This window comes from Malania oleifera, chromosome 2, assembly GCF_029873635.1.
Source record: "Malania oleifera isolate guangnan ecotype guangnan chromosome 2, ASM2987363v1, whole genome shotgun sequence".
Lineage (NCBI taxonomy): Eukaryota > Viridiplantae > Streptophyta > Magnoliopsida > Santalales > Ximeniaceae > Malania > Malania oleifera.
In genome coordinates, this window is record NC_080418.1 from 10,300,957 (window position 1) to 10,328,594 (window position 27,638).

Here is a 27,638-nt window from a genome sequence, read left to right on the forward strand (position 1 = left end):
TTGAATTTGTATCGTAATGTTCAATAATTGAAATTTTGTTAGAAAATCAAGTATAAGGTTGTGTTTAGTTGTATAGATTTCAAATTTCAATAATCTTTTATTTTATGTCTTTCACTATCTTAGATCTAATATATATATTCTTGTAGCGAAAGAGATGTAATACTTAAATTATATACTAGTACGAAAAAATGTTGTCACAAACTGTTCTCTCATAAAATTTGAATCTCATAATCACAGCTAATTTTTGGGTTGATGCCTAACATATTATCAAATTTTAACATTAAAACACATATCTCCTTTGTGTTTTTGTCCCACAAGCATTTTACATAAATTTCTCCCGTAACCAGGCATGACGTGGAGCTATACGAACCGCCAACAGCTACAAATCACAGATGCGAAGTCAAAAGTCAAACAAGAGATCAGATGAACCGCAAAACGATCACAGGCGAACGTGATTCTTCAAATAGAACGAGAGCCGCCGGACCGTTCGGCCCGTCTCCGATCAAACGCGATGGCTTGCAGTGCCTGGGCTCAACCTCTCGTCAATCTCAAGCTCTCACACTCACACCCACCACACGATTCTCAGTCCAATAAGCCCCAATCTCTAGTCTCCTTCTCCTCCTCCTGCATTAAACCACGCCCATGTTCAAGTTCAAGTTCAAGTTCAAGAGGTCATGCTCACGTCAATGTCAAGGCCAACACTCCCTCCTTTCCCAAATTGCGCTTACACCCGCCTGGCGGCAGTCTCAGATTCAGATTGAAGGTGGGTATTTGCGGGAACCGAAGATCCCATTTGATACGTGCTCTGTTTTTCAGAGGTTTTTGATTCTATTGATGATGTTGTTGAGCTGTTTCAAATATTGGGTAGGCTAGAGCCCTCGGAGAGCGTTCTTCGGGCGAGGAAGAAGCTGGGTCGCTCGTTGCTGATGAGACATCTCAAGAGATATTTTCTTGGTCTTCTGTAATTTTGCCGTACGTTCTTAGTATTCACTTTCTCCCGTTATGCCTTTTTTATTTTTAGGAGTTTTCCGGTTTTGTTTCATCGTTGAACGCTTGAATTTGCCGTACTGGGTAAAGGGTTTAATTGTCTTTGCTTGGTTGATGGGTTTTTGTTTTTTTTTGTTTTTTTCTGGTCACTTTGGCGGGAGCAATGGACTGTGGAATAAGGAGAGTTTCTGAGTTACTGTTCCTTGAAATCTTGAACAGAGTCTGATGTTGTTTTGATCTTTGGTTAGCATTGTTGGGAGCACTTGCTTTTAAGTTTTGAGAAATCTTGAAAAAATGCTTTAATTTTTTCTCTGAGAGGAAAAAATGGTACTTCAGCATACTAGCCAACCATCCTAAATTAATGGCACGCAATAGTATTCTTCTTAGTCCAGGAATTGGAAAGTGAAATCGGGAGCAACAATTCTATGAGTTATTTGTTAATGATGTTTGTTTGATTGTTCTCATGATCAGGTGCCCTTGTAGAAGGTTAAGAAGATATTGACATGGATAATTTGTTTTAGAAAATTCCAGGTTTCTATTTCCAGCCTTGGGAGGATTGTTGTTTGGGTATGATATTGGTGCAACCTCTGGTGCTACCATCTCATTGCAGGTGCTTTTTCGTAGTTATGGGAGAGCTCTTTGTCATTTATTTGATTGCGATATTTTTGCTACTTTTTTTCTTGATTTTAAATTCAATGAAGCTCATAGTGTAATTTTATGAATATGCCTCTTGGGTTGCCATGTTATTTAAAGTTGGGTTTTGTTCTCAAGTTGATTGCATATGAAAATTTACTCTTGGAACTAAAGGTATTTTCAAAGTGAAAATGTATCTTTTGAAATTGAAAGTGGCTTTCAGTTTTGATTTTTGAAAGCTGCTACTAATGTCAAAGCGAGTTTGTAAATTTTAATTTTTCAAATGAGAAGTATATTTTGATCTCAAGGAAGGCCTTTTGTTGATGAGTTGTTAAAATTTGAATAAAGATATTTTTCTATATTCATTATTCAACAATACAAGGGTGTATTTATATACATGAGTCGAGGAACAAGATCCTAAATTACTCATAAATATCTGCTCTATAATAATTACACAATAAATGAAAAATGGAAAGTGTAGATATATCTCTAATACTCCCCTTCAAGTTGGAGCATGGAGATCCGTAATGCCCAACTTGCATGATAAGTTTAGGAAATGTTCACGACCCAAAGTTTTGGTGAAGATATCAGCAAGCTGACTGTAGGTAGGAATATGCTTAGTGAAGAAGAGGCCAGTCCGTAACTTTTCACGAACAATATGACAATCGATCTCTATATGTTTTGTACGTTCGTGAAAAACAGGATTCTGGACAATGTGAAGAGCCGCTTGGTTGTCACAATATAAGAGCATAGGCTGGGAATGCGGCACACCAAGATCATTTAAAAGAGTTTTGAGTCATGTAAGGTCACAAGTAGTAGAAGCAAGCACCTGGTACTCAGCTTCGGCGGAGGAGTGAAACATTGTAGGTTGTTTCTTTGTGCGCCAGGAAATGGGACTAGTGCCCAGTTGAATGAAAAAATCAGTGGTGGAGCGGCGAGTGAGGGGGCAACTAGCCTAATCCGAATTAGAATAGGCGGAGACTTGAAGAGTGTTGGTAGTAGGAGAAAATAAGCCCCGACTTGGAGATGCCTTAATGTATCAAAGAACGCGTACAATAGCATCATAATGTGGTTGTCTGGGCTGGTGCATAAATTGATTGAGAATGTTGATTGAAAATACAATGTCGGTACGGGTGATGGTGAGATATATCAAACGTCCAACGAGCCGCCGAAACGAGCTTAGATCGGAGGTTTGATCACCATCAATATTATTAAGCTTGAGATTTTGTTCCATGGGAAAATTGGTAGGACGAGCACCAAGATGACCGCTATCAGTGAGGATGTCAAGAGCATATTTTCATTGATTAAGAAATATGCTAGTGGGACAGTGAGCAACTTCGAGGCCAAAGAAATATTTCAGTTTGCCAAGATCCTTTAGTTTGAATTTTTGAGAAAACATGACTTTGAAAGTGCTAATATCGGAGAGATCATTGCTTGCCATGAGAATGTCATCAGCATAAATAAGTATGAGAGTAAAAGACGGACCCCGAGAGTGGATGAAGAGAGAGTGATTGGCCTGAGATTGGGTGAAACTCTCAGCAAGTAAAACAAAAGATAATTAGAAAACTAATTGCGAGAGGCTTGCTTAAGGCTATAAAGGGATTTCTGAAGACAATAGACTCGAGTCTCCCCCTATTTGCAATAACCCAATGGAGGGGTCATATAAACCTCCTCATCGAGGTCACCATGGAGAAAGGCGTTGTTGACGTCCAATTGAAGGAGATGCCAATTCCGAACTGCAACCACTGCAAGAACACACCTAACATTAATTAGTTTAGCAATAGGAGCAAAAGTGTCATGATAATCCGAACCTTCTACCTGAGTGTAGCCCTTGGCCACCAAGCGAGCCTTGTGTCGCTCTATGGATCCATCAGTCCGAAAATTTTGTTTTGAACACCCATTTACAACCAATTGGTTTTTTTTTTTTTTTCACGTGGAAGGTGTTGAAGAACCCATGTATGATTGGTTTCTAAGGTTTGGAGTTCATAAGCCATGGCATCACGCCAATGTGGGTGTAGCACAGCTTGAGAATATGAGGTGGGTTTGGGATGTTGGGACATAATAGAAAGAAAAGCCAAATGTGGATTAGAAAAACGATGATAAGATAAAAAAGAGGAGAGACAATGAACCGTACCTGAGGAAGATCTTGAAACTTGTGAAGCTGTGGAGGACTTTGGTAAAATAGGGTAGATATAATCATTCAAGTAAGAGGGATGTGTGATAGCTCGTTTGGGCCATGAAGAGATGGGTGGAGGGGGTGGTGGGGAAGGGGGTGAGGGTGAGGGTGTCAGGAAGGATACCAAGGGAGAAGGAGGGATAGATGAGGGGCTAGGGTTAGGTGTGGTTGGTTGGGTAGGAAAAGTGTAGGAAGGGTGTATATCCGGAATAGGAAGGGGAAGGACGAGAGAAGATGTAGAAGTTGGAGGTATGAGATGATAAGGAAAAACATTTTCTTCAAAAGTGACATCACGGGAGATTAAATTTTTTTTGTTTTCAAGATCATATACACGATAAGCCTTATGATGAGTAGGATAACCTAAGAAAACACATCGAAAAGCACGAGGAGAGAATTTATCGCGATGTTGGTGAGCAGTTTGGGCATAGCACAAGCACCTAAACACTCGCAAGTGTGTATACGATGGTGGTTTTTGAAAAAAGAAGTTCATAAGAGAACTTATGATTGAGGCTGGGTGAATGAGTCCGGTTAATTAAATAAATGGTTGTGAGAATGCATTCACCCCAAAAAGAGATGGGAAGATTAGCTGAAAAACATAAACACTGAACCACATTAAGAAGATGGCGATGTTTACGCTCGTCAATACCATTCTGTTGGAGGGCATCCACACATGTGCGCTTATGAAGAAGCCTTGATTTTGAAAAAAAGTTTGAAGTGGATTGGATAGAAATTCTTTAGCATTATCAGTGCGTATGTACTTAATGGTGCAATTGAATTGTTTTTTAATCATGGCGCAAAAATTTGTAAGGCAAGTAAAAGTATCAGATTTCATGTGCATAAGATAAACTCATGTAGCATGGGAGTAGTCATCCATGATTGTTAAAAAATAATGTGCACCAGAAATTGAGGCTGTAGTATAACCACCCCATATGTCACAATAAATCCGATTAAAACAAAATGGGCTCTTATTTATATTCAAAGAAAAAGGTAAACGAGTGTGCTTTGCTCTAGCACAAACATCACAAGCCAAAGGAGAACAAGAAATATTTAAAGTTTTCGGAAGACATGAAATAAAAAGTGACCAAGACGTTGATGCCAAATAGTAGTGTCAGAAACACGCTGAGAGTGGAAAATTGAGGCAGAGAGAGGTTTGTAGTGGTAAAGTCCATCCCGTACTTCACCCGTTCCAATTAGTCTCCTCGTTGATAGGTCCTGAAAAATACAAAAGGTAGGAAAGAAGAGAGCAACACAATTGAGATTAGTGGTGAGTTTACTGATGGACAGTAAATTAAATTTAAATGAAGGCACATAAAGAACATTAGAAAGAGAGAGATTAGGAGAAAAATGCATAGTGCCGGTATGAGTTATAGGAACAATGCCACCATTAGGAAGTTTAATGGGGCATGGCTGATTAAGGAGTTGAATATTGTCAAGAGAAGACAAATTGGAAGTCATATGATCTGATGCACCTGAATCAACAATCCATTCAGTATTAGAAAAATAAGCAGAATGACAAGAGGCAAGGTTACCAGTAAAGTTGGTAGAGTTGGTATTTGAGGGCGATAAGAGATTCAAGAGTTGACAGTATTATTCGATGGTGAGACTAGGGACAGTAATCTCAGAAGAAGTTGAAGAACCTGTGACATTGTTTGCAGCCATTGAAGAACGAGATTTTTTATCGGGTGTTCCACGAGATGGAGACTTGTTGTTGGGATAACCATGCAGCTTATAACATTGTGCTTTCCAATGACCATTACGACCACAGTGGTCACATTTTGGACGACCACGCCCTCGCCCCTTGCTATCAGAAGAATGAGAAAAATTACGAGGAACTGCCATGACAGTAGATTCTGTTGGAACACTAGAGATATGAAGAAGGCGTTGCTTCTCTTCTTGATGCAAAATTGAATAGACTTTGGTGACAGAAGGTAAATGATCCATGTCCAAAATTTGGCTGTAGATGGAAGCATATGAGTCATGTAGCCCCATCAAAAACTGAAAAACTCGCTCAGTGTCTTGCATTTGGATTAATTCGGTTAAGACACCACAAATGCATTGCGGTGCGGAGGCAAGCATGGCGAGTTCATCCCAATAACCTTTAAGTGTTGTAAAATACACAGAGATGGTCATGGAGCCTTGGATAAGAGTAGCAATGTCACGCTTCAATTTGAAAATTCTAGGATTGTTGCTTTGAAAGAAATTATTCTCAAGATCCAGCCATACATCACGGGGACATTCATGATAGATCAAATTGTGAACAATGGATGGATCAATGGAGTAGAGGATCCATGATAAGACCATATCACTGCAATGTTCCCACAATTGAGTTTCTGTTGGGGAGGACGTTGGTTTGGGAAGAGTACCATTAACAAAACCAAATTAATTTTTGGCATTCAAGGCCATTTTCATATCCCTTTTCTAGGTAGGATAATTGTCATCATTGAGAAGAGTGGAGACGAGGATGGCACCTGGGTGATCAGTAGAATGGAGAAAATATGTAGAAAATGCACCTAGGGATGGTGGATTGGAGGAGGAGACCTCCGCCGATGTGATGTTGGACATAATGTCAGATTAGTTCATATGAACCAAACAGCCGAATCGGGTCAGATCCAATCGCTGTGAGGGACGGTTGTTGATGCTCTCTCCGGAGAAGACGACCAGGGACGATAAGCACTGCGAAGACGGCTGTCAGAAGGAGAGAGAGATGACCAGCCGGGAGTGAGAACTGGCACCGAACCAAAACGCGAACGCTGGAGATGCACCAGCTGAAGGCTACTGCTGGAGAAGACAGGAGAACCGAACAGAGCTGCCAAAGAAGACGAACACAGAGCTGCCGGAGAAGACGAACTGAGAGGCGGAGAGCTTCCAGAGAAGACGAACAGAGAAACACTGAGATGACTGAAAGCTTCCATTGAGACGACTGAAAGCTTCGAAGCTGAGGAACTGCAAGACGGCTGGAAAAAAAAAAAACAGAGAGCCAAGAGAACGATGCCGAAACGAAGAAGAACCAGAGAAGCCGGAGATGATGAGAGAAAGGCTGAGACTGAGATGATTGGAAGAGAGAGGAGAGACGACGCCGGAAAACTGAGCACGAATTGCAGGGGATGCCGGAGGTGATCACAGTGTCAGTGTGTTCGCTGATTCGGTGAAGACGATGATGACGACGTTGTCAGAACCGGCGGCCGAGCGGAGGGAGGATGGGAGCAGAGGGATGTCTGCCGCCGAACGGAAGCTTGTTGCGTGTGGAACAGCGTGTTCCTGTTGCATGCAATCAGAAATAGTGGGTGATGGCAAGAAAAGTTAGGAAAGAAAATTAGGTTTTGTGTGTGTTCAGAAACAGTGGGCGGCGGCAAGAAAGGTTAGGGAAAAAATATTAGGTTTTGAACTTGGCTCTGATACCATGTTAAAATTTGAATAAAGGCATTTTTCTATATTCATTATTCAACAATATAAGGGTGTATTTATATACATGAGTCTAGGAACAAGATCCTAAATTACTCTTAAATGTCTGCTCTATAATAATTACACAATAAATGAAAAATGGAAAGTGTAGATATATCTTTTGAAATTGAAAGTGGCTTTCAGTTTTGATTTTTGAAAGCTGCTACTGATGTCAAAGTGAGTTTGTAAATTCTAATTTCTCAAATGAGAAGCATATTTTGATCCCAAGGAAGGCCTTTTGTTGATGAGTTGTATAGAGTTTGTTTCTGCATGAAGCATTTTGATGTCTAATTCTCTTACATTGATGATATCGCAGTCGCCTGAGCTTAGTGGCACAACTTGGTTCAGCCTTTCAGCCATTCAGCTCGGTCTTGTGGTATGTGCTTACAATTATGCTTCTTTCATCTCCAATAACACTTGATCTGATCTTTTACTATATTTCCATGAGTGTAGGTTAGTGGTTCCCTCTATGGAGCTCTTTTTGGGTCTCTCCTGGTCTATCTTATTGCAGATTTCATTGGTACATCTCTTGCTTATTTTAAATAATCCATATTACCACATTAAGATTTGTAGCATTTCATTAATCTAGTTAATCTAATGTCTTGGATTGACTGATGAAGGAAGGAAGAGTGAACTTATTACAGCAGCTGTGCTATATCTACTCGGTGGTCTGATCACTGCCTATGCCCCTGGCCTGAATGTTCTTTTAGTAGGACGGCTCCTCTATGGCCTTGGTATTGGTTTGGTGAGCTTCTTTGTTTCCATTAGCTGATACTATGATATGCTTCCCAAGAACTAAGGAATTTTAAAATGATTTTGTTCGACAGGCAATGCATGGGGCTCCTCTTTATATTGCGGAGACTTGTCCTTCACAGATTCGTGGAACTCTAATTTCTTTAAAGGAACTTTTCATAGTTCTTGGGATTTTGGTACTCTAAATGCTATTGGTTTTTCAATTTTGTTCCATGTTTTTTCTCCACAGATGGGCTGAATTAGAAAATGCACTTTTCTGCAGCTGGGTTATTTCGTGGGCAGTTTTCAGATTAATGCAGTAGGAGGGTGGCGTTACATGTATGGGTTTAGTGTCCCAGTTGCTTTGTCGATGGGATTAGGAATTTGGAGTCTCCCGCAATCTCCCCGCTGGCTACTCCTCAGGGCAGTGCAAGGTAAAGGGCCTTTTCAAGACTACAAAGAGAAAGCTATCAATGCCCTGAACAAGCTAAGAGGCCGAGATTCCAGTGACAAAGCATCAGAGAGGCAAATAGAAGATACACTCGTCTCATTGAAGTCTTCCTATAAAGATGAGGAGTCTGAAGCAAATTTCTTGGAGGTGTTCCAAGGGCCGGGTTTGAAAGCATTCATTATTGGTGGAGGTTTGGTTCTTTTCCAGCAGGTTCTTCCTCTGCCACTACAGACTGTTCCTTAATTTTTTTTATCCCTGTTCCACATTCTTCCATGTTCATAAAAGAAATGGACAGAGTGGAGGATTTCATGTCTGACAAGTTTATTGCCTGATTGTTATAGATTACTGGGCAACCAAGTGTCCTGTATTATGCAGGTTCTATTCTTCAGGTACTTGATACTTAAGATGACATTCCCCTTTCTTTTTTTTGAAACAAAGATTTCCCTAATGTTGATTTTATTTTACTATTGTTACTCAAGAGTGCTGGGTTTTCTGCGGCCTCTGATGCTACGAGAGTTTCTGTTGTAATTGGTGTATTTAAGGTACTTAACTTAATCTTCTCATTAGGAATTTTATATTTTTTAGGTTTTCCTGATTGGAGAAAGTATGGTTCTTTTCTTTAGGGAAGGAGGGGGGAGAGGAAAGGGAAGTTGCCCTTTCTGCTCTTTGAACCTCTTTTTGGTGATGATTAATAAGTGTAATTCAAGGGATAACATGTTCTTTTTGTTTTTTGATTGATCCTTCTGCAGCTTTTGATGACAGGGATCGCTGTCCTAAAAGTTGATGACCTTGGAAGAAGACCCCTACTAATTGGAGGTGTCAGTGGAATTGTATGCATCTTTTCACTCTCTTAAAACATTCCATCATATCAGTGGCTGATTATTAAAAAAAATATGATTATTGATTTTTACCTCTCCTTCTATGTTCTACAGGCCCTTTCTTTATTTCTCCTTTCAGCTTATTACAAATTTCTTGGAGGATTCTCTATTGTTGCTGTTGCCGCATTACTTCTCTATGTAGGTTGCTACCAGGTAACTTGGCACTATTCTCTTGGGTTTTTCCCAAGCCACCTTATTTCTCAATGCTCAACTTCTGTGGAGTACCAATATTGGTCGATTTTCCATTTTATTATCCATGTGAGATGAGATATGCTCAAACAAGCACTAACCGGCAGTCATGCCTTTGTGTTATCTGAATGGTTGGGGTGGTATAAATTCAATTTTATTGCTGAGCTGTAGAAATTCAAATCCCACCCGGATATAGAGGTTCTCAATCTTGTATTAGACTGTAACCTTGTTTGCTCTGTGGTTGATCGTTGTCTAATTTCTTTTTTACATGGAGTTTCAGATATCTTTTGGACCCATCAGCTGGCTTATGGTGTCGGAGATATTCCCTCTTCGCACAAGGGGCCGAGGGATTAGTCTTGCAGTTCTTACTAATTTTGGTTCAAACGCCATTGTAACCTTTGCTTTCTCACCTTTGAAGGTATGTTTTAATTTCATTGATCTCATCCCTTCCCAAACGACTTGCTCATAGGTCATTCATTATCTTTATTCTGCCTTTAATTGGTAATGGAGTGTTCTGCATTAAAAATCTGCTAATTCTGTAGGAGTTGCTGGGGGCAGAGAACCTCTTCTTTCTTTTTGGAGTTATTGCATTGTCATCGCTAATGTTTGTCACATTCTTCGTCCCTGAGACTAAAGGATTGAGCTTGGAAGACATTGAATCCAAAATCTTGAAATAAACTCAAAACAGATATATACTTTACCTCCACGAGCTCCTCAGACACCAAAGTTCTAATTATTCTGCTGCCTTTTTTTGTTTCTTGGTGTGGCATTGCAGAATCACCTATACTTAATCCCACTGTGTATGTGTTGTAATGAATACTGTAATATGAAAAGAATGGGTTCACCTTTAGTCTCCATATGAACGGTTTCTTCTACATTTTATTCCCATGGGTCGTTATCCCCTTTCTCTTCTATTACCATGCCTCCTCCTTACTTAAATTGAGTTTGGAAAATTTGAAGTCTTCGATGAACCCTAATCTCCCCACCCCCAATAAAATTAATTACTTACATCTGCAATTGAAAAACTCCTCCATGGCATGGGGTGATTATTTGCTGCTACGAAAATATTTCCTGTGACATATCAAAAGCATATTTTATAAATATATAGAAATAATTGTACTCAAGAAGTCCCAGTTATGGGACAACAAAAATGTAATTTTGACATTATAATTTTTTGTTTTTGTTTTTTTGACAAGATTCAAACCCAAGATGTCTTATGCAAGGTCTTAAATTTCGATTTCAACTCAAATTTTGAAACTCCAGGAGTACAAAAATTTTGATTTCGACTTGAAAAAATAAACGGATAAAACATGAAATTCTTTGTGAAACTTTAGAATTGGTAAACAAACATAATAATTATTGGAATTGGTATATTCCCAAGAGGGGAGGATGAATTGGATATTTAAAATTTTTTTTCCTTAGTCAAATTAGCCAGCGGCAGTAATACATAACCTAGGGTTTGTCTAAGTATTTCCCAATCATTCATAATATTTAAATTATGCACACATTCATAATTAAATAAATCTAAGCATACACGTGCAGGAAATTAAAGTGTAGGAATATAAGAGTAGATACAAGATATGTTATTGGGGTTCGACAACTGTGCTTACGTCCCACCTCAAGTTCACAAGTAAGAGGATTCCACTATACCTCGCTTAACGGGTGGAGCAACATCTAATACAATACCTTATAGGATGGTGCACCTAATTCTCTTAACCGGGTCTGAATTAGTCTAGTGCTCTCCCAATCGGGTCTGAACAAGTTCGGGACTATTCACAGGACTAGTCTCCCTCTTCCAATCATACGTCGGGAATACAACCAATATTCAAATTAAATATTTTGTACAACCAGATTGCTTCTAATACAAGCAGATATGTACCACTATACACAGTCAACTAATGCACTCACATATGATATGAAGTAAGCTTAAGTGAGATTTTCACAAAAAATAATTTTCTCAATCTTTGAGTGAGATGTATACGATAAGTACCTCAAAGATTTAAACCCTTAATAGCTATTTCTCCAAAAATGTTTTTCAAAGAAAATACTAGAGAACTTAGGGTTTATGCTTTTCAAATTATCTTGCACAAACAAAAATACGAGCGTTTGAAATCTATGTACAAAAAGGTTTCCAAATCAGAAAGTGTTTCTCCAAATATTATTTACCAAGAAAATATGTGGAGAAACTTATAAGCTCACTTTCAAAAAGGTTTTCAACAAATAAACACAAGTAAGAGTATAATGCTTTTCAAAAACGAATACCCAAAAATAAATGTTCCTACTCAACAACCTTCAAATGCAAAAAACTTGCAAGTGTAAGAAGTAAAGGAATTAATCAAACTCTCTCTTCAAAACGATTTTCATATAAAAGAGTATAAGAGAGTATGTACAATAAAACTTTTGAAGATAAAAAATTTTGGGAGAATTTTCCTCACTAATCTAATTGTTAAAAATGAGTAATGAAGTGGGTATATATAGACTCCTTAGAAAATCTTACCGTTAGAGATATATTAGGGATTTTAAAAATGTTTAATGAAAAATTACCCTAATTACGGTGGTTTAAATAAGGCAACACGAGAGATTCGGTTGTCCGGACCTTAGGTTCGGTCACCTGAATAGACACATGAAGAAAAGGTGTTTTTCAAGTTCGAGTGCCCGAGGGAAGGGTCGACTGGCTGAACCAAGGCGATTTTCCAAACTGCTCGAGGTTTGGTCGCCCAATTCTCAATTCGGTTTGCCAAACTTCAACATTTGGTTGCCCGAGGTGAAAATGAACTTAAAGTTCGGGCGCTCGAGGACGTTGGAAAAAATCAAGACTTGGGTTTGGTCGACTGTGGATGTTTGGTTCAAATTTGTTCGGTTACCCAAGCCATAGTCAATAGTTTGACTTTTCAACTGTTCGGTCGACTGAGACATTTTCAATGCATAAGGTTTGGTCGCATGAAACCCTTTCAAACTTAAGATTAGGTCCTATTTTTAGCAAAAGTTACGTACGGGGACTTAGGATCTATTTAAGGCCAAGGCTTTTTAATTTAGCTTAAAAACCTGGCGTCGGTCGACTGAAGCCTTTTCTATTGTCATTTGAGCTCATTCATATCATGTAACAACCTAGGAAATTCTAAATAAATTGAGATAATAAGGTAGATAGAAGGGAAGAAAGAAAAAAATTCGAAAAGGTAGCAGCAAGCATTCGTCGACAAACAGACTGGTCTCGTCGATGAATGTTCTTATTGGCTTGTCGACGAGGACACGTGTCTCGTCGACGAGGAACTACCGAGAGGGGTTTTTCGCATATATGAAATTCTTCGACGAGTTGGCTGTTTTGTCACCGAATTGTGTACAGTCTACGTGTCTCATCGACAAATCCCTACGTATAAATATTGGTTTTCTTTCATTTCAACGTGAATTTCTTGCATGTTTTCCTTCTCTCTCTAAAAACTTCAGCCATACCACCTTCTTTCTTTGATTCCGGGCCAGATTTAACTCGGTTTGACGATAGGAAGTTACCACGAGACTCCTGGGAAGATTCTCTGCAAAATAGGCAGAGTGGATCTTTGATTTAAGAAGTTTGGGAAACATCCCAAAACCAAGATAAGTGAGTTATTTTGGAATTTCCTTAGCAAATATTGTCATTTGGAGTTTAGGAAGTATTATAAGGATGTTTTACTAAGATTTGAGAAATTTGGAACTTTGGATTATAGGGTCTCATTTTATTGATTTTGGGTCGAATTTCGAGGAGCAGGTGAAGGGAAATATTTTATAATGACTTTTTAATAATTTTAAATGACTAGTTTCAAGTATAAATTTATATATATACATACAAGTAATTTTCTAAACCTTGCTGGTATTGAAAATGTTATTTTAAGATAGATAAAGTATATTGGGAAAATTCGTGTGGTTGAAACCATTTTTGATAATTAAATGGTTGTGAATAATGTAGAATGAAGAATTGTTGAGGGTATGAATACCGTTTGATTGAAAATATTGATGTTGTTATGTTGCGGGGAAAATGTGGATATGTTGAATCGCTGATTATTGTTGATTTGGGTTGTGGGTCATGTAAATTACGATATAGCGTTGGCAGTGGTATGAGGAGGTCGTTATATGAACGTTTATATTGGGAGGTAAACATTGGCAGCATGAGAAGGTTGTTTACCTATTTATCATGAACAGAGTGTTGTTTTGTGTCCTGTGTGGACACTATGCTATGATTTGATGAGTCCAGTGTGCACCAGTCCTATGTGGACGTTTATGCTGTGATTTGAGGAGTCCTGTGTGGACATTATGCTGTGATTTCATGAGTCCTGTGTGGACATTTATGCTATGATTTGTTGAGTCCTGTGTGGACCAATTCTGTATGGACATTTATGCTGTGATTTGAGGAGTCTTGTGCGGACTAGTCCTGTGTGGACATTTATGCTGTGATTTGATTAGTCCTGTGTGGACATTTATGCTGTGATTTGTTAGGGTCTTGTGTGGACGATTACATGATATGTGGGTGTAAACCCTGTGTGGGTAAAATGGAAACTGTATGAATATTCTATGTGGATGATTGTGGTATGAGTATATGTGTGACTTGAATTAATTAAGTATTTATGGTAAAGTAGATTACTCCATCTGAGTGCTTGCTGAGAAAGGTGAGTACTCTGAAAATTATTAGTGGATACCAGAGTAGAGGGAAGCCACTTGTATAGGCGGGTGATCTTCCCTATTATCGATGACTTTACCTGAATACATAACTCGAGAGCTTACTGAGAAAGGTGAGTACTCTGGTGTTAGCACTAGAGTAGAAGGAAACTACTTGTATGGGCGGGTATATTTCTCTATTTTTGGGAATAACCAATAAAATATTGATGATTGTGGGTACGTAATTGGTTGGCAAAGATGTTGACTTTATGTGATTATGGGTTACTTGTGGATCATGAATGCATTTTGATGGATATTTTAATTATATATTAAACACTTCAGTTACACATTGTTATAAACTGTTTCTTCCTTACTGAGAGGTGTCTCACCCCGTCGATGTTCTAAATTTTTCAGGTTATTCAGGTGATCGAGTTTAGATAGCTCCAAAGCGGGGTAGTTTTGTGAGTGGGACTTAAATGGTTATGTTTTAGTTTTTATGTTTATTATATTTCTTTCATGTTTTGTACGGTAGAGAACATGGAAATGTAAAATGAATTTGATGATGTATGATTATAGAACTCTGGTATAATATATTCGAGGTATTATATTATTATTTTCTGCTGCGTTAATGGTATCAGAGACGCATGTCGATCTTATAACACTCCGGGCCCCATGTGACGGGTCCGGAGCGTTACGTGTCATGCACGCAGATGTAAATATTACAGACCATTATATTATAGACCAAATAATGAAACAAAATACATTATGCAAAATAAACAATAAGTCTTCTTATTCTTTGTTCTTCTGAAGCTTCATAGAAAATGCCACGAAATATATGCGCTTTACGTCTTTTTTGGCTTCCATTTCCTTGCCTTATGTGTGTGCTTGAATTAGAGCCTTGTTCAAGTACTGAGTACACACATAAGTAACTTGCGGTTTGTCATTATCAAACCAGAGATCGAATTCAAAAAGTTAACAATAATATTAATTTTAGGACTAATATACTACAAATTAAATACATTTATGTTTTGTATGAGATGAAAAAGTTGTAAAATAATGTGTATCAAACATATTTGTAAGATAGTGTATTTTAAACATATTTACTTAATATAAATGATATTCATAAATCATTTAAATATTATTTATTAAACAAATAATGATAATTTAGACATAAATGGTTAAATAAAATGTTAATGTAAGTTTATAATTTCATATATTTTCAAAAGCACTTAAAATAATCTTTTGTTTCAATAAAATAAATAAAATAAATAAAATAAATTAAGAGAGAAATTTCACTTTACTCCTAAATCTCTCATTTGAATTCCGACGAAATTTCATTGTATAGTTATAATTTCAACAAGTTTTGCTAAAATATCGATAAATTTCTAATGATTCGTTGAGATTTCGATGGAAATTCTGTAAGATGGAAATTAACTGTCATTTCAATTTTAAGGGTGGCGATATGAAAATTTTGACAATTTCATGGAAATTTAAGACCGTTGTCATATGGCAATCTCTCACTCCCATCCTCCCACCATCTGATCTAAGCTTCAGGTATTGACATTCTTCCTTCCTAGTCATACTATTTACTGCAGCTCCAAAGGTTCTGTGGTTGGAAAACAGCTATGAACAAAGCAAGCTGGAGGAACGATTTGCATGTTAGTAATGTTGGGCCATTTTGTGGTTGAGCTGCTGTTGGAAGTAGAGCTGTTCTCTTATTGCGACTTCCCAGCTTAAAGATTAACGTGTGGCCAGACTTGAGTTTAAGCCTTATCTTCTTCTTGCGGTCTTACAAGATTTTTCTCACATTACTGTGATCTTAGGCATCACAATGCTAGCATGTAGTATCAAATTTAGAAGATAATTTTAGTGGATGATAGCTACTGCTGCGAACCAATCCAAAATTTTCCTGATAATGCAAGAGAATCATTACAACTTATCTGAAAAATATTTACTTGTCAATTTTTCAGTTTCTGGAATATCCTCTTCATGCTTAATCTGTGGCTGTCCACAACCCTGTTAAAAAACAAAGGAAAAAAAAAACCCCTCTGCTGCTTCCATAACCCAAGTCTGAATTTAAAGGAGGTAGTCTTTTTTCTGTTCAGGGTTTGGGTGTTTCTCTCTCTATTTTCTTAAAAGACATGAAGGGTAGTGACAAAAGAAAATCCTATTTTTAGTGGTCAAGATGAAAGCATAAATCCCGACCTCAACGGTCACTCAGTTTGGAAAATTGGGAATATCTTATTTATTTTGTGGGTAAACAATGGTTGCCTTGTAGTATGCCACGTGTCATTTAGCCAATCCCCTTTGTGTGGCAGTTAACAATTCACAAACCGATCCATATAATTATTAGTTTCTTTCTCTTACGCTCAAAACTCATTACCAAAATAGTAGTTCTCTTCCCTCCACTTCTGCAGTAAGTGAAGTTCCTGTGATTTGGTCAATTGCCTTCTGAAGTCTTAGCCCTCGAACCCATGGCTACAACTGTTTCAGCTGTTGGAGCTGTCAACTGCTCACATGTACGTTCCTGCCATTTTTCTTTCTACTGTTCTTTTTTTTCTCTTTGTTCCCCTCATGATGAATGAGAGCTTTTGAATTATAAGGGTTGTTTCTATGTTTGATTTTTGAAAGTTTTTATGGGTCTTTGTTTTCTAATGGGTGACGTCTGAAATATAAAAACTTTGATTAGATCATGGCTTTAAACGGCTTGATTTTGTATACCCAGTTCTGTTTTGAATTTAGCTCGGGAGAAAATGATGACTTCAATTCAGTTTGAATTGCTATAGCTGAGAGTGATCTTTGATGCAGTTGGGCTTGAACAGCTCTGGTTCTGGTGCTTTGGCCCCGAGCTCAGCTTTCTTGGGCAGCAGTTTGAAGAAGGTGACCTCTAGATTTACCAACCCGAAGGTCACGTCTGGAAGCTTTAAGGTTGTTGCTGAAGTTGATGAAGACAAGCAAACCAATAAGGACAAATGGAAAGGCCTTGCCTTTGACACTTCTGATGACCAGCAGGACATCACCAGAGGGAAGGGAATGGTTGATTCTCTCTTCCAAGCTCCCATGGGCACTGGAACCCACCACGCTGTTTTGAGCTCATATGAATACATCAGCACTGGACTTCGCCAGTAAGAACTAAAATTTTAAAATGAATCCTTTTGGTGATGTTTGCTTTGATTATTTAGTTTTCTAGCTAGATGTGATTCTGTGACGATCATGTGATGTTAATTCATACTTCAGATACTTGGACAACAATATGGATGGGTTTTACATAGCTCCATCTTTCATGGACAAGCTAGTGGTACACATCACCAAAAACTACATGACCCTTCCTAACATCAAGGTGAGTGATTGAAGTCATAAAAAAGTCTAGAAGTTCTATATATTTGTAGTGATCGATCGGAAGGAAATTAGGCAATTATCTTATTGTTTTCAGGTTCCTCTCATTCTGGGTATTTGGGGAGGCAAGGGTCAAGGGAAATCTTTCCAGTGTGAGCTCGTCTTTGCCAAGATGGGAATCAAGTATATTCCACAATTAATTTGATTATTTATCTTATGTTATGAAAATCAAAACAAAAAACTCAATAATAGGAGGGCTTTCCTATGAAATAAATAAATAGATAGATTTCTTTCCAATGGAACTCTTTGAATTAGAGTTTGCAGGGCTTCCATCTGCCACTCTACCTTTAACAGAATGCCATTTTCTTGCTTTCTTTCTCATTCTGTGGTGATAAACTTCCAGCCCCATCATGATGAGCGCGGGAGAACTGGAAAGTGGGAATGCAGGAGAGCCTGCAAAACTGATCAGACAACGGTACCGTGAGGCTGCTGACATAATCAAGAAGGGAAAAATGTGCTGCCTCTTCATCAATGACCTTGACGCTGGAGCTGGTAGGCTTGGTGGAACCACACAATACACTGTCAACAACCAGATGGTTAATGCAACTCTTATGAACATTGCTGATAACCCCACAAGTGTCCAGCTCCCTGGTATGTACAACAAAGAGGAGAATCCCCGTGTTCCCATCATAGTCACTGGCAATGACTTCTCTACACTGTATGCCCCCCTCATTCGTGATGGTCGGATGGAGAAATTCTACTGGGCTCCAACTCGAGAGGACCGGATTGGTGTTTGCACTGGTATTTTCAGGAGCGACAATGTACCCCAGGAGGATATTGTAAAGATTGTAGACACCTTCCCCGGCCAGTCTATTGGTAAGTCTTGATAAACTTGGGATTATTTGGCATGTATAATGATTAGTAGGAGTTGTCAAATTATTAGGCAAATGACATTAAATTGAGAGGATCTGAAGTGAGTAGAAATGCAATTTCGGCTAGTCCCAAAAACAGATGTCAGGAGCACATTTGTTACTGTGGACTGGAGCAAGGGCACTTTTAATAACGTGAAGTTTTTCCAAGTAATTCAGATAACATCTTCCACATAAAATGATATTTTTTTTGAAGAATCATTGATTTACATTTATGGAGCTTCTTTTAAAAAATAGGGAAACTTTTGTCATGTGACATGAGCTTTACCTTCAATAGTAGAACCTCAAATTCTACAAGGAAATGAACCCAAGAACAGAGTCTCAGCAAATTAACATGAATTTTGCTCTGTGCAGACTTCTTTGGTGCCCTCAGAGCTCGGGTATATGATGATGAGGTTAGGAAATGGATATCGGGTGTCGGAGTCCAGGGTATTGGGAAGAGGCTTGTGAACTCAAAGGAGGGTCCCCCAACTTTTGAGCAGCCCAAAATGACTGTAGAGAAGCTCCTTGAGTACGGCGACATGCTTGTCCAGGAACAGGAGAATGTGAAGAGAGTTCAATTGGCTGATAAATACCTGAGCGAGGCAGCTCTCGGAGATGCTAACCAGGATGCCATGAAGAGTGGAAGTTTCTACGGTTAGCACCCTTGGGAGACTTATCTGGAGGTTTGAATTTGTTTTCTGTAGAATTATAATCTATTGGGTGTGAGCAGTTTGTTCAAGCTTTTGTTATGATGCAGGGAAGGCAGCCCAGCAAGTTAATGTTCCTGTCCCTGAGGGTTGCACCGACCCCTCCGCTTCGAATTTCGACCCAACGGCGAGGAGCGATAATGGGAGCTGTCAGTATTAAGTTGATGGCTATCTCAGGGGGCATAACTGCCTTAGAATATATGGATACCAGTGATGTTTCCACCTCTGCACTCCCATCAATGTCCTGTAATTTTGTGTTCAAAAGATATAGCTTTTTTTTCCCCTCACCATCTTTTCCCATCAGTTCCCCCTTTGAGAAAGTTGTTGATACTATTAATTTCCAATCTGCATTACTAAATTACTCATAGAAGCTTAAATTTTTCTTAAGAAATCAAGTGGATGGCAGTAGATACAGGAAGAGTAAGCTGCAGCAGGTAATCAAATGGTTGAACTGACAACTATATCCTAGCTATAGGAAATGTACGCTGAAATAAGTGTCGTTAGATTAAGAAGAAAGGGAGAAATTGGATGATATATTATAATTGTAGAAAGGGTATTTACACATAGGAGGCTATAAAGAATCACTTTACAATCTAATCAAATCCCTACAATCATTCCTATAATCAAGACTAATCAAATTTTTACAATCATTCCTATAATTAAGGCTACTCAAATCCTCATAGTTACTCTTATAACTAAGGCTAACATCGCCTCTCAAACTCAAGATGGTGATGAGGAAACCAACTTGAATTTGGATAGCAGGTCATGAAAACGTCCAAGAAGGTGAGATTTAAAAATGTTAGCAATCTGATCAATAGAACGAACAGAGATAAGTTTCAACAGACCGCGAATAAGATGTTGAACAAAATGATAGTCAATCTCAATATGCTTAGTTCGCTCATGAAAAATATCATTGTGAGTTATCTGAATGGCACTCCTATTATCACAATAAAGAGGGGTGACAGAATTGTGAACAAGACCCATATCTTCAAACAACCATTGAAGCCGTAAAATCTCGGAAGCGGCATCCACAAGAGCCCGATACTCAGCTTCTGTACTAGACCAAGCTACAACCAGTCGTTTCTTACTTCGCTAAGAAATTAGAGAGGTACCAAGGAAGAAATGGTAACCAGTAGTAGATTGATGATCAGTAGGATCTCCAACCTAATCAGCATTAAAATACCCTATAAGATCAAGTGATGAAGTAGAAGAAAAGTAAAACCCATGGAGCAAAGTACTCTTAACATAGCGAATAATCCAGAGAACAACATCATAATGGGTAGTACAGGGAGCAGCCATAAACTGGCATACCAAATATATATCATATGAAATATCAGGGCGTGTGACAGCGAGGTATACCAGACTACCAACCAAGTGTTGATATAGAGTAGGATCTTCAAGTGGCATTCCATCCATTGGAGTGAATTGAATATTTTGCTCAAGAGGAGTAAAAATTGTCTTGTTATCAATCAAACAAGCACTAGAAATAGGGTCAGAAGCATATTTATACTAAGAAAGATAAAAGCCATTAGAGGACAAAGGTACTTCTAGCCCAATAAAGTATGTCAAAGCTCCCAAATCCTTCATTTCAAAATGTTGGTACAAATAACATTTAAGGCTAGATATGTCTTTAGTATCACCACCTGTAATAATTATGTCATTGACATATAATAAAAGAAGAACCATGTCACTGTTAGTTTTACGAATAAAGAGAGCAGAGTCATGAGGACTAGAGGAGAACCCAAGCTAATCAATGGTCGAACTAAACTTTGAAAACCAAGCACGAGGGGCTTATTTCATACAAAAAAGGGCTCGACGAAGACGACAAATGTTTAAAGAAGCATGAGCATAGCCTGGTGGTGTCCCTATATAAACCTCTTCCTAAAGATCACCATTAAGGAAGGCATTTTTTTTTACATCCATCTGATATAATTTCCATTTTTTAACAGTGGCAATAACTAAGAGACTTCTAACAAATTTAATTCGAGCCACTGGTGCAAAGGTCTCTTTGTAATAAATCCCATACTCTTGTGTGAAATCTTTGGCAACTAATTGAGCCTTGTAAGGCTCCACAGAACCATCTGAGCGAGTTTTAATTTTGTAAACCCACTTACAACCCACTAAAATTTTACCAGGAGGAAGATCAACCAAGTCCCAAGTATGTGTCTTTTCCAAGGCTTGAATTTCATCTGTCATTGCTTGCTGCCACATAGGATTATAGTTGGATTCCTTGTAAAAGCAAGGTTCATTTAGAGATGCAATGGCAGAATAACAATGATAGTCACAAAATTTAGTAGGAAAATGACTTACTTTGTCAGAACGACGAAGGAGAGGAGGAACAGATGAAGAAGAATCAGATTGAGTGGATACAAGTTCAGCAGATGGTGCATATTTTGTGGGTGAAGTCATAGAAGACGGGACAACGGTGTTGAGCTCAACAGCAGAGTTTGTAGGAGAACTATTAGGAAACAAGTCGATGGACGGATTAGTAAAGAATAGAGAAGAAGATGAGGCACAACCTTGAAATTTTGAGAAAGAAGAAAACATTGTATGCTCCCAAAAAGTAACTTGTCGAGATATTCGAAGTCGATATGAAATTGGATCCCAACAACGATATCCCTTATGTTCAATACCATAACCTAAGAAGTTAAAAAAAAAAAAAAATTGTGCTTGGGGTTTAAGTTTGGTATACTCATGAGGTTGCAATAGAACAAAACAGACACAACCAAGCATTTTCAAGGTTTTATAATCTGGTGGATAACCATACAATTTTTCAAATTGTGAAGAAAGAATGAAGGAATATGATTTATGGTAAAAATAGTAGTAAGAGGTACTTCACCCCATAAATGTTCAGGACAAGATGCAAATAAAAGCACTCTCCTAACGGAATCAAGAATATTCATGTGTTTACGTTCTGCACGTCCATTTTGTTGCGATGTTCCCGGGCAAGAATGTTGGACAATAGTGCCTTGTTTTTGAAGAAAATTGAGAAAAGAAGAGTCTTTATATTCCATGGCATTATCCATACCTAAGACTTTAATGGGTCGGGAAAATTGAGTTTGAATCATAGTGGCAAAAATAATATGAACTTGGGGCAATTCAGATATATTTTTCAGGAGATATATCCAGGTAAACCAAGAATAATTATCAACAAAAAAAAAAATAGTAGCGAGAACCTCCCATAGTAGGAGTAGGAGACGGGCCCCAAATATCATAATGCACCTAATCAATAGGACTAACAAAAATAGAATCACTTTTATTAAATGACAAAGCTGAGTGTTTAGCTAGGTTACAATGGAAACAATGCAAAGATTTAGTTTTCATTGAGCCTAATAACCTTGAAGAGACAAGAAAAAGAAGTTTATAAGCTGACACATGACCTAATAGATCGGGAAACTAGAACATGCCAAAGATGAAAAGAGACTCAAAAGAAATTGTAGATGAAGCAAATGGAAGAGATCGGGAAACTAGAACATGAAAATAATTGAGCTCAAATAATTTTCCAACTTTACAGCCAGTCTCAAGAATCTGTCCTATCCGCGGATCCTAAACACGACAACCATCAATAGAAAAGATTATTTTGAAACCAAGTTTACAAATTTGACCAACAGAATTAAGATTTAAGGTTAGGTTTGGCACATAATGTAGTGACCTGAAGAATAATAGCATTTTAATAATAATAAGAAGGAGGAAAATAGAAATAGAAACAGAAGGAGGCCATAGACTTCGTCGACAAACGCAGAGCGTTTGTCAATGACATTGCATTTTGGGAATAATAATAGTATTAAGGAATTTCCTGGACTAGTCGACGAATATAGGGCTTCGTCGATGAGTGCATAAGGAATTTCGTCGATGAATACAGGGTTTCTTCGACGAGAAAATACTGAGCGGGGTTTTTGGCTGCTCTGAATTTCGTCGACAAATACAAGGTCTCATTGACGAATTTAATGAAGGACTCGTCGACGAGGTGACGTGTCTCGTCGACGAATCTGACCCTATAAATAGCTAAAAACCATATTTTTATCACATTTTAATGCTCCTCTCTCCCTCCTCTCTCTCCCTACGTCTCTCTCCCCCTTCTCTCTTCGATTTGGCCCCGCCAGTCGCCGGATCGAAGATTTGAGGCTACCACGACGCTCCTGGCGAAGTTCTCTACAAGACTGTCAGAACGGATCGTTGGGGAAACGAAGTAGGATTTCATCCAAAATTCATGGTAAGACCTTTTAGCTTATTTTTGACCTTATGGTAGTTATAAGAAATGATGTAGGCGATGAAATACTGATATTTTGTTCCGGCGAATATTATTTTCAGGGTGTTGTGTAGGAGACCCTGCAGGTGTTAGACTAGTATTCCATAGGGGCTTTCCAATAGTCAGGTAAAGGAAATATGCTATGCTAGATATTTTTTAAAATGTTATACAGTTTATTAAATTACAAAAATTATGAATTAAAGTATCGTGTGGCTTGTGAATAAGAATATTGTACGAAGATATGTTCTACAATATTTCAGTATCTTGATTTTACGATATTTCAGTACCATGATTTTATGAATCTCAGTACCATGATTATAAGAATATCAGTATTATGATTATGCAGTTACAGTGTTATGATTATACTTCTCAAATTTACATTACAGTTTATGCAGCATCATGGTTATTACGATTATTTCAGAATCATGATAAATCAGATAGTTGTATATAGAAATACAATATATGGTATCAGACCTTGTTGGACTATGCAGTTACAGAGCATGGTACCGTTGCTACAGATATTATGTTACTTTATGAGTGCAACCACCTATTTAGATAATACGTGGTAAGATCGATCACCTAGGCCCTTGAAGAGGATAGACTCCCCATCCAAATATGGGTTGAGGTGGGCAGATCGACTGATGAAGTATAGTGATTTATTTCTAGTTGGCTAGTCAGGGTAAATCCAGCCTACGGGCCGCACAACCTTGTCATGAGGGGGTAATTCATAACATACAGATATCCACAGGGAACATTTTCAGTTATTATTATTACGTATTTACAGTTTTACAGAAATAGGGAATATACTTATGCATAATAGAAGTATTTTGAATAGTAAACTACGATACTGTAATGTTAAGCAACATGGAAAGGGGGGGTGAATTTTATTACTTATGCCGTACTTACATATTTAGTTATACATGTTTATGTGAAAACAGATCCCATGATTGCCACACACTAGTAATAGCATATTTCGTCTTACTGAGTGTTGGCTTACCCTAGTGTTGAATCATTTTTCAGGTGATCCATGTAGGCGAGCAGATCAGGCTCGCAGATAGAAGGGCTTCAGTAGTGCCCTGTCAGACAGTGAGTATATTTTTGGGGATGATTGTGTGTACCCTAGCTAGTTGAGGGTATTTTGGGAAAATAGTGATATGTGTATATTTTGGGAAACATGTAGGACTTTGGTATTGTATGGTATTGGTTTTTTATTATGTATATAATACATATGGATATGTTTATTTAGTTTCTGCTTCTTGCTGCTTAGGTTTATGGTTGGGTTTTCCCCAGTATGGTATCAGAGCATGTAGAATGTTATTTAAAAAAAAAAAAAACAGTTTATTAAGTAGGTCGTTACACGTAATATGTATGGCAATAAAAGTTTGGAAGAGGAAACATGCCTCGTGGTGATTCCAAAAAAAAATTAATTAATTAATTAATAATAATTATTAATGAAATAGTATAATATAATATAATATAATATAATAATAATAATAATATTATTATTATTATTATTATTATTATTATTATTATTATTATTATTATTATTATTATTATTATTATTATTATCCTTCTTGAAGCCTCTAGTTTCAGGAAGGAAATCAAAATTTCCTGAGACCCCCCTTCTCGCCAAACTCTCTTTGTAACGACCTGCTATTTAACTGGGGGGGGGGGGGGTTTATACTATAACATTTAAAATGCTCTGATACCATACTAGATTAAACTCAATCATCAACCTAAGCAGCGAGAAGCAGAAATCAAATAAACATAATCATATATAACTATATACAATACCATAGTGCTAAAGTGTTTCCAAAAATATACATATATGTTTGTCTTCCAGAATATCCTCAACTGGCTAGGGCTATACAAAAATAATCTAAAAGAATACTCATACTACTGTCAGGGCAATACTGAGGCCCCTCTATCTGCGAGCCTGATCTACTCGCCTACCTGGATCACCTGAAAAATGTTAAAGTAATTGGGATGAGTTGACGCTCAGTAAGACGAAATATGCTATTACTAGTGTGTGAAAAATGAGTTACAATACTGTGAAAATCTATTACCATATAATTATGTATCAATGAATCTGTAAAGTACAATACCAGTAATATAAATCTTCATCTTTTACCTGTTGCTTAACATTTCTGTACTTTAGGTTTCTACTCAAAATACTGCTAATATATATATATATATATATATATATATATATATTCTATTTCTGTAAACCTGTATAAACATAGTAATAACTGTAAACTTCCCTGTGGATAACTGTGTGTCATGATTTAATCCCTCATGATAGGGTTGTGCGGCCCATAGGTGGGATCTACCCTCACTAACCAACCAGGAATAAATCACTATACTCCATTAGTCTGATCAGCCCTCCTCAACCCATATCTGATGGGGAGCCTGTCCTCTCGTTAGCTCTATATGAATGACTGTTTTACCACATATTATTTGAATATGTGGTTGCACTCTATATACTGTATTTAGCTACGATACCGTGCTTAGTAAACTGTAACGGTCCAACAACGTCAGATACTACACAATACATCTTTATATACCATTATCTGTTTTACCATGATTCTGTAATAACTGTATTAACCATGACACTGTAGAAAACTGTACCTATATCAACTGTATTTCTATAATTAACTGTAAATTTGTATGTCATGGTACTGTAAAACTGTATAATCATGGTATTTCTATAATTGCTGTAAAATATATCCACTATCTATATATTCTGTAAAACATAACTCAGGAAAATACTGTAAAACATATTTCTGTACTATATCTATATTTTCAAGCCACATAGTAATTTTAAAACATATTAATCATACTTGATAAATTGTATAAATCTCTACTGTGAATAATACTATGGTAGAACATTTATAATTTTATACTGAAATCATACTCAAATAACCTAGCATAGCTTATTTCCCTTACCTGTTTTTTGATAAAAACCCCTAACTGAGACGGGTCCTACACCCGTAGGATTCTCCACTCAACACCCTGAAAACCATATATCCCATAACAAAACATCACTATTCCTATGTCAATAGCATTTCCTACAACTGTTGGAAAGCCAAATTTCAACAAAAGGCCTTACCCTGATTATGGGGAAAAATTCAACTTGATTCCACTAACGATTCATCCCAGCAGACTTGAAGAGAACTCTACCAGGAACGTCGTGGTGGCCTCAGATCATCAATCCGATGATTGATGGGGCCGAAATAGAAGAAAATTGGAAGGGAAACTGTAGGGGAGGAAGAGAGGGTTTCTCGGTTGAAAATTTCTGCGTAAAATCCAAGTTTAGCACTATTTATGCTGCGAAATTTTTCGACGAGTCACATCACCTCATCAATGAGTCCTGTAGAAAGTTCGTCGATAAACCTGCATCCTCGTTGATGAATTTCAGACTTCTCAAAAATCCTCTCTCGGTATCTTCTCGTCGACGAGACGGGACCTTGTTGACGAGATCCTGAAGAACCCTCGTCAACGAAACCCCTGCCTCCTTCTGTTACTGTTTCCATTTACCTCCATCTTTATTATTTGGGTCGTTACACACACTCTCTCTCTGTAACGTCCCCCTTTCGGGCATTGTCACTTTCCTTATGGGCCTTGCGCCCGTGGCAACAACGGGTACCTATTAGAGCACTCATTAAGATTGAGGCGTTACGTGTCGTTGTTCCTTAATTCAGCAAGCCCCCAGGCGGAGAGTTTTACTTCGCCACAGTCATTCATAAGGGAGAGTTCCTGGGGATCAGGGTAACTAGCCCTTTGCTTTGATACCAAATTGTAACAACCTGCTGAATTTCCATATATATTTATATAATAGAAACATAATCCACCTGAACCCGTGGGTACCAAGGATATAACAAAAATACAAAATGGAAGCCTATGCAGCACGAAACATAAAATCACAATATCATAAACACAAAACCATCTATCTTAATACCAGAGTTACTACATCCATTGTTATTATATTTACAGCCCAAAAGGAGACCTAGGATTATTCCCACAACAATCATTTGACCCTATCACAAAAATACATACCCTTCAGAAAGGGCAGGTCAACCGTATCTACCTCAACAGAGCTTTATCCGCTCTCCTATCAGGGGCTCCTGAAAAATTCATATAATTCGGGGTGAGACACCTCTCAGTAAGGGAAATAAACTAACACTAGTTTGTGACAACATGAGCATTTCTGTGGTATACATATAATCATAAACATAACCAGTAAAACTGTATATATATCATTTCTGGGAAAAACATGTATAATCAAAACATGGCAGAACATAATGGTTTCCATAGCATAATTC

The 27,638-nt window shown here is 37.8% G+C and overlaps 2 protein-coding genes across 3 annotated transcripts; both read left to right on the forward strand.

Annotated features, from left to right (window-relative positions):
- The first annotated feature begins 356 nt into the window (after positions 1-356).
- LOC131147626 (D-xylose-proton symporter-like 3, chloroplastic) lies at positions 357-10,344 on the forward strand. Of its 2 annotated transcripts, none has more exons than XM_058097129.1 (14): positions 357-763; positions 869-972; positions 1,519-1,597; positions 7,554-7,613; positions 7,691-7,757; positions 7,858-7,982; positions 8,065-8,166; positions 8,253-8,630; positions 8,762-8,809; positions 8,900-8,962; positions 9,170-9,250; positions 9,353-9,451; positions 9,768-9,905; positions 10,030-10,344. In XM_058097129.1, exons 1-14 carry the CDS (start codon positions 512-514, stop codon positions 10,162-10,164), a joined length of 1,731 nt encoding a protein of 576 aa, XP_057953112.1. In that variant the 5' UTR covers positions 357-511; the 3' UTR covers positions 10,165-10,344. The 2 variants fall into 2 exon arrangements, with proteins under 2 accessions (XP_057953112.1, XP_057953113.1); XM_058097130.1 differs by having other exon boundaries at positions 372-763; positions 8,113-8,166.
- A 5,294-nt stretch (positions 10,345-15,638) lies between these two features.
- LOC131147629 (ribulose bisphosphate carboxylase/oxygenase activase, chloroplastic-like) lies at positions 15,639-19,432 on the forward strand. The gene is made up of 7 exons (XM_058097131.1): positions 15,639-16,632; positions 16,922-17,238; positions 17,351-17,453; positions 17,547-17,632; positions 17,853-18,325; positions 18,733-19,014; positions 19,118-19,432. Exons 1-7 carry the CDS (start codon positions 16,588-16,590, stop codon positions 19,225-19,227), a joined length of 1,416 nt encoding a protein of 471 aa, XP_057953114.1. The 5' UTR covers positions 15,639-16,587; the 3' UTR covers positions 19,228-19,432.
- Positions 19,433-27,638: the final 8,206 nt, after the last annotated feature.